The sequence below is a fragment of the Aptenodytes forsteri genome, unplaced genomic scaffold (assembly GCF_000699145.1).
Source record: "Aptenodytes forsteri isolate BGI_AS27 unplaced genomic scaffold, ASM69914v1 Scaffold242, whole genome shotgun sequence".
NCBI lineage: Eukaryota > Metazoa > Chordata > Aves > Sphenisciformes > Spheniscidae > Aptenodytes > Aptenodytes forsteri.
In genome coordinates, this window is record NW_008795253.1 from 1,339,259 (window position 1) to 1,350,536 (window position 11,278).

General features: G+C 36.6%; 1 protein-coding gene across 1 annotated transcript in view; it reads left to right on the top strand.

Annotated features, from left to right (window-relative positions):
- CPEB2 (cytoplasmic polyadenylation element binding protein 2) overlaps positions 1-10,800 on the top strand; it is a 52,119-nt gene extending 41,319 nt beyond the window's left edge. Inside the window, exons 10-13 of the mRNA XM_019472014.1 lie at positions 3,030-3,148; positions 3,445-3,559; positions 5,461-5,642; positions 10,352-10,800. Coding sequence (XP_019327559.1) covers positions 3,030-3,148; positions 3,445-3,559; positions 5,461-5,642; positions 10,352-10,579 — 644 coding nt within the window. The 3' untranslated portion in view covers positions 10,580-10,800. The remainder of the gene's footprint in view (positions 1-3,029; positions 3,149-3,444; positions 3,560-5,460; positions 5,643-10,351) is intronic.
- Positions 10,801-11,278: the final 478 nt, after the last annotated feature.

The following is an 11,278-nucleotide window of genomic DNA, read 5'->3' on the forward strand; positions in this document are numbered from 1 at the left end:
CACTAACAGGGGTTACCTAAACTTTGTCTCCCACAGGAGGCATAATTCTGGTAGAAGTACACATGAACAAGAAATTTTTACAAGACTGTGTTTCATCTAATACTTTTCACCTTGTGAAATACGTACAAAACGTACTAGCTTTGTCTCTTGGCAAGTCATACCTGATCATGACCTGCTACTGCTGGTGTACATATGACCCAAAGGTATGAAGCAGCTTCCTTCAAAGAAAACTACTAGAGTAGCTTTGCTTTTGCATTGTAAACAGACTTGTATTGCTATTGGGTGTGAAGCTGTTAAATGACTGATGTGGTACACCAAAAAAACACGAAACTAGGAAGTTAAGCTGTCTCGTAGTACAGTAAAACACCTCCTACTCTTCACCCTGCCTCCCCACCATCTTTCACTGTGACATGTACTTTCTGTCACACATGGTAATTGTAGTTCAGTGCTAGTCCAAAAAGTCTAGTTAGACACTTGATCTTTTTCATCATACTTAAGCACGTGACTTACCACCACCATACTAGTTTTGCAGACATTAAACATCCACAATAGTTCATGAGTTATGGATGTTGAGGTGAAAAATAATCCAATAAAAGCATATATTGAGGAAGCAGAAAGGGGTAAGAATAAAGTTTGTGCTATACAGTTGTTGGCATGTGGTAGCTGTAGTAACAAGAGCAGCCGTAATTTATGATGTCTAAATGAAATATCTAAGATAAAAGTATAATCTTCCTTTGCAAGCACTTTCTAGCTAATGAATATAGGCTGGTTGCCTATGTAACTGGTGTTCTTTGGAGAAGTCTATGGCTAATGTATAATTGATTTGTGCCAGGAAATGCGCCCTGGTCCAGGGCAAGTGATGGTGGTTTGTATGCAGACTGTGCAAGTCTAGCATTCTTTGGAAGGTGTTGGCTGTCTCTGTATATGGCTATAAAATGTGGGACCTGAGCAAATTATCTTCTCTAGCCAGTTTTCTTCACCAAGAGAACTGGTTATTTTCCTCCAGGCTAGACTTGAGGAGCAAACGAAAATGCATTATAAATCATTGAAGGACTAGAGCTGTCGAGCAAAACTACAGCCAGACCAATTTGACAGTACAGACTATACCCTAACTTTCCCCATGTCTTCAGAGGGGGAGTAGTACAGCTAAGCTCATGACACAAGCCTGTCTGATGCTTAAAACTAAGTGGGATGAACCCAGACATGAGTACGTTTTGCAGATAATGTTGAGAAAGCAGTATTAACATATAGTTTTGGTATTGCTTTCCTTTTATTTCAGGTGTGGTAGGATATAGTAATCCTAATTGTTCCCTCATCAAATTCTTGTATTTGAATTTTCTATCTTTTTACAAGCTGCCACAGTTAAGCATATTAATAGCTGCAGACATATAGGTGATAGATCATGTGGAGACACTGACCATTTTTCTGTATCGGGAGCTATATGGCAGTACCCTTGATTTGCTGTAGGATAGGAACTGATGGAAAATCAGCATCTGGCAAAGTATTTTACTTACTTCTGGCGGTGAGTCTTACTTTGTATGTCTGATGCCTTAGTCGGTATCATGTGCGTTTAGCCCTCCCTTTTGCTTAATCAAGTTTTTGCACTCCCATCGTTCTTGTACTGAGCTCTCCATTCAAACAGGATTGTGTGTGCCTGGCTTCCACACAAGTGAGGACAGTTACACAGGTCTGGTCTCACTTACCCATGCCAGTCTGCACATGCCCTCATTCAGTGAGTGAGTTTTGCATGGGTAATATGTGGATTTTAAATTCTAAGATAAATACTGGAAGATATCCCCATTAAAACTGATTTTGAATCTAAATAATTACTAATTATGCTTAAGTTAAACAGGTTGTCACTAAAAAATATTGTTCAGCAATGAAAAACAGTCTTCGCAAGGAAATGCTTCAGCCCAAGCCCAAAGATTCCCTACAGCGTATTTGTTAAGAAACTAAATAAGATGTACATAAAAATATAGAATACATAAAACCTTGTCATGTGTCCCTTGTAGGTAGCTGTGATAGGACCGTGGTATGTGGGGTAAGAAATGAGGTACAAGTTATTAGAAAGACCAGTATAGGCCTTACAGCTTTTTCTTTAAATCCTACTTTTGTTCCCATGTATCTAAAATCAGTCGTGCATTTGTTTCTCTAATCTTATGTTCTTCTTAACACATTGATTCTTTAATGCTCTTCAAGATGCACCCTACCATCTTTGCTTTGATAACCTACACTGTCTGTCTGCAATAAGAAATTGCCAGTGGTTAACTAGCTTCTCTCAGAAATACAGTATCATTTCCAAAAGGCTTGGTAAAGCAGCCACACTCCCTCTTGCCAAACCTACTCTAGAGCAGCTGCTTCAGCATTTACTTTTCCATTCAAGTAATAAAACATAACTTCGTGTGAAAATTGCACACTTGGTAGTAATCTCAGAAAGAAATGTGGATTTATGGTCCTTTTAAAGTTCATTTTAGAATACAACCCTAATTGCGCTATCGGGCACCTGTAAACTAACAGATTTTGTATATATCATTAAATTTAACTGTTAAAGTATTCTAATGCGAGGTTCTTTGCTTGTCTGACTGTTTGTTTTTACTGTAGCATTAAATAAGCATTTTAATTCCTATTTTTTTAGTGTTTGGGAGGTTTGCTGGGTTACTTATGTAACAAAGTGCTTTGATCTAATCTCTAGAATAGAGATTAGTCCTTTATGCCAAGTCGGATTTTCATTGTATAATGTCCATTGCTGCCAATGAATTATGCTCAGCCTAGACTTCCAGTACGTTATAGAGCAGACATGTTTGCTTTTATTTGGTTATTAGTCTCTTTTAACAATTATTTTAAGGATAGAAGTTCTGTTGATCATGGCAAGGTAGTACATAATTAAAGAAGATGACTAATAACAAAGAATTGGTCTGACTTTACTTTTGGAGTAAACACATTTGTATGGAAAAGTCACTGGCAAAGATGATTAAGAAAAATAAAGATAAGAGAAAAAATTTCAGTTGGTTTGGCTTTTTTTTTTTCAGGTTATGCGTTCCTCCTGTTCCAAGAAGAAAGTTCTGTCCAGGCCCTGATTGACGCCTGCATTGAAGAAGATGGAAAGCTCTATCTATGTGTTTCCAGTCCTACTATCAAGGACAAGCCAGTAAGTAAACAGTAGATGGCCTGCAGGCTATAGCTGCCATCTGTCTAAAGCTGCATTTGAAATGATGACGATGAAAATAATCAAAAGCAAACTACCGTTGGCAGAACTCAACATCTGGAACAGTTGGATGATTTTAAAATTGCAGTTTTTTGAATTAATAGGAATAAAACAGAGTACCTAGACATGCTAAGCTAATGGGGTTATGACTGTTTGACAGTTTATATAGGCTGATGAACGTTTATCCACGATGTAGTGAAGCTTAAAGTAGCATACTATTTTCTTTCCCGATTTAATAGGTTCAGATCCGTCCCTGGAATCTAAGTGATAGTGACTTTGTGATGGATGGTTCCCAGCCGCTTGATCCTCGAAAAACAATTTTTGTTGGAGGAGTCCCTAGACCATTAAGAGCTGGTGAGTATAATCTGTGGCTATTTTTAAAAGTAGGAGATAATTGGAAATAATTTGAACCATGCATACTTACATATAGTTATGTATGGATAGATGTGGATATATACATATAAAAATAGAAGACTGTTATGATAGTTATAACCACAGTACAGTATTTGTGTATTCTTACGTTTCTCTAGTAACTGTTTTCATCTGGCTTTGGCCATAAATAACTGTTCATCATTGAGATTTACTGGAAACTGTTACATGTCTAAAGCTATAGAAAAGATTTTGATCATATTAGCAAAACTGTAGCGTAAACTATGTCACAAAAGAATTTGTTTTTAAAAGAATGCTATGAAAACCTCTCTGCCGTGCTCCGTGAGTATGTGGAGCTCTATTTTTAGTTGCTTGTCATTGTGCATTAGCTACTCTTCTACTATCAGGTTGCAGTTACTCTTGCTAATAAGGACAAAGCAAAAACAGGTAATGAAGGAGTATTTGAAGGAGTAGGAATAGAGGAAAAAAAGGAAGAAATTCAGAGAGCTAGCACAGTCTGTATGACACAACACTATATGAGGTTGCAGGACTCTTTCTTAGACTCCTGTCGGAGTGCATGAAGGAAAAATTAAATGTTTCTGTAGCTGAGGAATGGTTGATCTACAACCTGGACAGTCTGCTTTGTGAGATTGACTGCAGTAGCCTTTTATGATATCTTATGGTGGCCTTCTAGTAAGTAGGTTGAAGTGAACGTTGGAAGTAGAAGCATAACATGCAGTGGTTCAAATCCCATTTTCTATTAGAATGACTCCTGGACTTCATTAGTCTTCCATAGTTTGTAATGAATTTTATTCTTACAGACAGATGAGCTTTCATGTAGGAGGATGGAAGATGTAGGAGAACCAAGAAGTGGTAGTGCAAATTTGGGGTATCAAGAATCTTAATTTTTTCTATTTTGGACCTGCAATGCTCAAGCTTTTCTGTTATTTTTCTTTTAAGACTGTACTTTTGACTGTAGTACAAGCTCTGTAAATGACCATAAACACAGTATGTTCCAACTGCAGATGAATTTTTCTTTAAATTCAGTCCAAATACTCCAGATTACTGTGCTGAATGTTTGTGATAAATTTAATGGATGCATTCTTATACTTAGCTTTCAAATGCCCTGTATATGTGAAAACAAAACTTTTATGGCATTGTGAAATAAGAATCATGACTTCAAAAAAGCAGTAAAACTTCAGGAGACTTTTCAAACAACTATTGAACATCAATGACTGCTGACACCTTTATACCCTTATACAGAGGATACTAATTCTGAAAAAAATAATATTTTCCACCTAACTGAATTGCAAAACTGAATTCAGTATAAAATATTACTAGAAGATTGCTAAAATACTTGATCTGTAAAATTTGAGATATTTGTTGCTATGAACTTCAGTATCTATGATAAGTATAGCGCTGTAGAGGTAATCAAGCTCTGTGTGGCTGATGAAAAGATGCTAACTACATCTTTAAATTCAAGTAGGACATAGAGCATTAGGATAGCCAGAGAACATGTACCAAGGAATTTGTGGCATGTGGATCTATTTTATACAGCTTACATTCCATGCCTGCCCAAAAAGTCTTTTGCTGTAATCCCCTGAAGAAAACTGCCCTGGAATTTCAGTTCCAGGTTATCAAGGACTGCAAGGACTTACAGTTCCGTTGTTCCTTGGATGTATGTACGTACAATGTGAAAGATCTGTCTGCTGAGTATTTCATAGCTTATTTAATATGTTTTTATATTTCTTGTTATTACTGTTAACATTGGCTGTTGCAAATTAATTATTAAAATTAACTTTTCTAGTATTTTTAAATGCAAGCATATTATATAAAGTTTGTACTTTAAGAACAGTTTAAATGAACATTATTTTGTTTCTTAATAGTGGAATTGGCTATGATCATGGACCGTCTTTATGGTGGAGTTTGTTACGCAGGAATTGATACTGACCCTGAGCTGAAATACCCAAAAGGTGCTGGACGTGTTGCTTTTTCCAATCAGCAGAGTTACATTGCTGCCATCAGTGCTCGGTTTGTTCAACTTCAGCATGGCGATATTGATAAACGAGTAAGTTATACAGAAATTAAAACATAAATAAATATGAGAGTGGTGATCATAAAGGAACTTCTCAGGGTGTGGTAACATTGGATTTGATTGGCTTTCATGCCAGCTTCTACATTTCTTTCACTATTCCTGTCCACTAGTTCCAAGAGTTAAATCGTGAATGCCCCAAAATGAACAACATGCATTCCACAGAGCAGCAGTTTGTTCCTTGGACATATGTTAGACCATATGTTCTTTCCATTCTGGAGTTCCTGGTTTTGCTGTGTATGGGCAAAGGGCTTGAAAATCTTTTTCTCTCCCTTGTTCTAATGAAACCAAATACTGTGGTAATTCCTCTGTCATTCATAGGAAACTCTAGTATTCATTGGTTTCCGATTAGCTTTATTATTTGCAGCTGCCCTTAATTTCAGCCGTAATTGTCAGTGCTAAGCACTTCAGAAAATCAATCAAGCTCAACACCTAAAATACAAAATGTCTTATCCTTTCTGTTTGAGAGAGTCTTCTTAGTATTTACCAATGTACGTTTCTGGTTGCTCCAGATACTTATTGCTAGCTAAAGCAAAACTAACTTTTATTAAGACTAGTCAACTTCATTACTCCTAATTAGAAGTATAAGAGTAGCAAAGAAAACTGGCATCTAAATTATGTCAGTTTTAAGTGTCACTAGTTTTGATGTCAAGAGCTGCAGAGGTAGTCACTGGTATTAATAGATGTTCTTTTTTTGAAAAAAAAAAGGTCTTAGAGGAAGAAGGGTTGAGTAAGTAAAGTAGTTCAAGGTCTAGTCTCCTCTACAGATCAAAGACATGGGAAAAAGAAAGTAGTACAGTTAACAAAAGTCTGCTGTAGGGAGGTAGCATGTACTTCTCTCCTTTCAGATAGAGTAGTGCAGCTTTACATCTGTCTCTCAGATACCAGTTGCCTAGTGAGCTGAAATCCCCAAACATGGTCCTTTCCAGAGAATGAGTGGGTCTGAATGTGGGTAGTGAACTAGGCTTCACGTTATGATGTGACGGCTACATTTTTCTGGTGGGATTGCTGTCCTTGTGACTTGCAGCTGACTTTGACTAATAGCTCTACCTTTTGGCTAATTATGAAACAGGAAAAATGGCCTTGACACTGTGACTGTGTGAGGGGAAATAAAACTGTTAATCATCTTGCATTTGAGTATTGGGACAAAATGGAAGTAAGGACCAGAATCCAGAACTCCTTCTGAAGAAATGCTAAATGGGTCATTTAGCTTCAGAATTGGGTATAGCGTAGTGTGTTTCAGGAACCATCTATAGTGCATTTGGCTGTGAAGTGACTTAACTTTAAAATTAGAGGTGGACAGTTGGGTCCCATCCAAACTGGTTCTCCCTCAAAGGTGGGAGACATGGACTTGAACCCTGTAAACTAGGGGACGCTTTTATCTTCGTCTTTCTTTTCCCATGAGATCGTCCTTTGCAGTAGAGGAGCATATGGTAGACTGGCAGTGCCATTTCATAAGAGAAAGGAAGGCATGAACCTGTCTTTGAAAGCTGCACTTCCCAAGTAGGTTTGCTGTTTGTTTTGGGTTTTTTTATGATAGGTCACCAGAGATTTTAAGGGCTCTTTGGATGCTGAGCAGGCATCTGAAATGGCAGTGCTTGCTGTTTGCAGAGAAAGGGATATAACTTGCTAATGTGTGATATAACACTGAAATACTTAAAGGGGTATGGGCAGTAAATCTCCGGTAAAACAGTGAGCATGTGCTGCAGACCTCTTGGAGCTTGGACAGGGCAAAATCCCACAAAATCTACCCCGAATACTAGATTTCAGAAGCACAGCATTTGAGTTATATCCGTGAGACTTAATTTATAAAAACAATAGTCAAATGATTTCTTCAATCACTATTACCAAAAAAAAAAGGAAGAAACAAGTATAGTTAGTATCTGTAGATAACTGTTCATGGGCTGGAGAGGTCGGGGGGGGGAGAGGGGAGGAAGATTTAGGCTTTGTCTTTAAATATCTGAATTCTCACAGTTTATTTTTTGATTAATATAATTTGTGTTCTTTCTTTAGTGTTGCTTTTCTAAGTCTTGAAAATTAATTTTTTGACTCAATGTATTCTCTTAAATCTGGAATTTTGGCATTTTTATTAGCATCCTTGTTTTTTCTTCTTTTTAAAAATGTGTGCTACTCCTGAGGTATTTCACTTGCAAAATACAGCAATGCCCATTTGTCTTTAAACCTTGTGATGGGGAGGGTTTATGAACTTTTTCTTTATTTCAGAGTGTTTTTAATCTTTATTTTTTAAATCATCTTCTCTAATTAAATCATATGGTCAGTCATTATTTATATAATTATATATATTTATACAACCCAGTTTATTTGCGTTACTGAGGATTAATAGAGAACAGCCTCTCTTTAGGGAACACCTTAACTCTTAGCTGTTTCTGAAAGTATGAAAAAAGCTATTTTCAGAAATAGTTTTTTGCTCCATGGAGTTTATACACTAATGCCTTTTCAGGCTCTGAAAATATTCTGGAATCAGTATTACTGCTGATTTATAGATGAGCAAGCAATTTGTAGAAATCTGTAAACCACTCTTCTTGTAAATGAGGAAGATAGTCCTATTTCGGGTACTGCCTTCATCTGAGATGTAGTATGCTGGCCAATAAAGCAATATTTTATATATTTCACTGAAATCTTAGAGGCAGGCTGTTCTCCTACCCTTTACCTTAGCATAACCTTTCTATACCAGTTATATCCAGTTTCTGTAGGTCTGCTGTCCTTTCACATTCTTTTCATAACCAGTTTTGTCTGTGTAAAAGTCTTTTTTCATTGCTAAATTTTGCAGTTCACCTGTTTATCCTTCTGAACTTTACTTCAAAGTAGTTACAGCATTTTTTTGCACATACCTTTTCCTACCTTAACTGGAAATCTTAGTGTCACAGTCACTTAACAAACTGTCTGTGATCCTAACTTCTTCCTTACCTAAGTACTCTGCAGCTTCTCTCCAGTTCTTTTGATGTGTAGATACGTTTAGTTTCTCTAGCAGATGTTTTTCTTCAGTAAAGTGCTTCTCATCCTGTTTTATCATGTATGAAAGCTCAGCTCCAAACATTTCCTTGAAACTCGTTTGGAGTTTCAGCTCTAAACAATTCCTTAAAATGTTGTTAACTTTCATATGCCAGCAGTCGGCATCCGCTTCATGCAATGCTTCCATTCCTCAAAGTGTTTCTCTAATACATTTGAAATCATCTTCATACCAATCTTGGTGCATTAATGCACCAAAGCTTGAAATATATGCTGCTTCATGCTTTCAGTAATTTTGAACCATGAACACAGTTACTGCATAAGGTACCTGTTTATTGGAAAGTTTGAGTGTAATTTGTGATAAGGCAGGTCACACTAGTGAAATAAGAAGTAGAGCTTGTACTGAATATAGATTACTGGAAGAAGCATACTCGAAATTTCAAACATAGATGCGTTTGACATGTCAAGTATGACCTCTACCTCTGAAGCTAAGAACGTGAAGACTATTCTGCCATAAAACTTCTGGGTGGGTAGCTGTATGTGTAAATTTTTTCCTCTGGAGACACAATGGAAAAAATAGCATTTTAAAGTTCTTATTATTTCAAACATATTCTGTCCGAGTATAGTACATAAAGTCGATGTCTATATGTAGCATTCTTCTCAGGTAATAAATAGTATCTCAGAAAAAAATGTATTACAGCAGTGAGTTTTAGTATGAACTAGAATAACTCTTTTTGCCAACAAAAGGCAGAAAATACCATCTTTAAAAGTGAGGAAAATGTGGAAGACAACAATACATTCCTTAATGATGGATTCAACTCATTTTCTGTTTTATTATGAAGTTGTTCTTCCTGTCTGATCGCAGTCTGTAACAGTTCAGTTATGCAAAGACATAATGCAAATTTACCACTGGACTCCTGCCACTTTTCCACTCTGGCAGTCAGATGAGTTTGGGAGAAAGAAGCTGTGTAAGACAGGTGTTTGTAGCAGTCTGTAGACTTGCAAAATGGTCTTTTAAAAATATTTTCAGAAATACATTGAATACAAATTTTTGTGCAGCTCAAAGCCACAAAAAGGGAAAGTAATAGATGACCAAAATCTGTAGCTCAAAATTTGACCATATTTTAGAAATAGGGAGTGGATTTACAGGGAACAGGAGTGCTAGAAGATCTGTATTCCAGCCTGCAGAAAGGACTTTTAATTTGCACACAAAAGTAGTACATGCAGAGACTTAAACTTATTTTTAAAAAAGGTTGATGTATAAATGGTTACATACTTGTATGTTCAATTATTTTTTGCTAAACAGTATAGAATTGGATGTCATGTTGGGGTACATTCGGGAGCTGACGAGATTAGTTGGGAGACCTTTGGGCTTGTTTGCTTGTTTTCTACATATACTTCCATATTATCATTTGCCGATAACATCCTTCCAGAATAAATTCAGGGGAGGTTCTGATGTAGCTATTTATTATGTATATAGTGTGCTTCTAAAGATCTGCCTTGAAGTGTTCTGCTTACTGTATGGATAGATCTGTAGCTGATAAATGATAAAGGGTAATAACGGATTGGTTAGATAAAGGCGTTAATATGTCTGATTTCAGACTTCTGTTTTTTTGTTTTGTTTTGTTTTTTAACCAGAAAAAAACTGAATGCCTTCATGTAGCTTCAAGTAGGAATAGGTATTAACTAGAATTGTTTCTTTTTAACTCCAACAGGTGGAGGTAAAGCCATATGTGTTGGATGACCAGATGTGTGACGAATGCCAGGGTGCACGATGCGGTGGAAAGTTTGCTCCTTTCTTTTGTGCCAATGTCACTTGCCTGCAGTATTACTGTGAGTTTTGTTGGGCAAATATCCACTCTCGTGCAGGACGTGAATTCCATAAGCCATTGGTAAAGGAGGGGGCTGACCGCCCACGTCAGATCCACTTCCGCTGGAATTAAACATGGTGAACCAGCATCTACATAAGGAAAGAAGGGTGCATGTGGCTTACTGTGTTTGAAGATACCGACATGCAGAAGAAATAAGTGCATTCTTCTGCTTTTCACCCCAGCTATCAATACATGCATCTTTATCAGCAGCCAAAACACTACAAGCCTCTTGTTTTTCACCAAAACCCTACATCTCAGGCTTACTAATTTTTGTGATATTTTCATGTTAAAATAAAATGTTTTTTTGTATTTTCTCCAAGTTATTTTTATATGTAAAGTTAAAACTAGATATGAGAATGTTTTTGCGTAGGGGCACACAGTCTGCTGCTATATTTAGTGGGTGAAGCGTGCACTTATTTCTAAACATGGGTTTTTAACTTCAAGATCTGCCCCAGTAATTTACCAAAGGTAGCAAAATAGTGAAGATGGAATATGTCTGCTACAAAAAGCTTATTTTTATTGTTGTTGCTATTTTCAGTGTATACATAAACTAAAAATTAGGGTTGATTTTTTGCTCTCCATTTTGACTTGCAAGAAATAATACCTCAAGATAATCTGATTTATTAGCTATTTTTAAACATTTTTAATCACAAGCTGTATTAGCTTTGCTGCTATATAGGTGTTATGTGTAATGCCACCTATTAATACGGGATTGAAACGTTTAAGACACACTGCATTACAGATTAAATGCAGGCAGCACAATATGGCCTA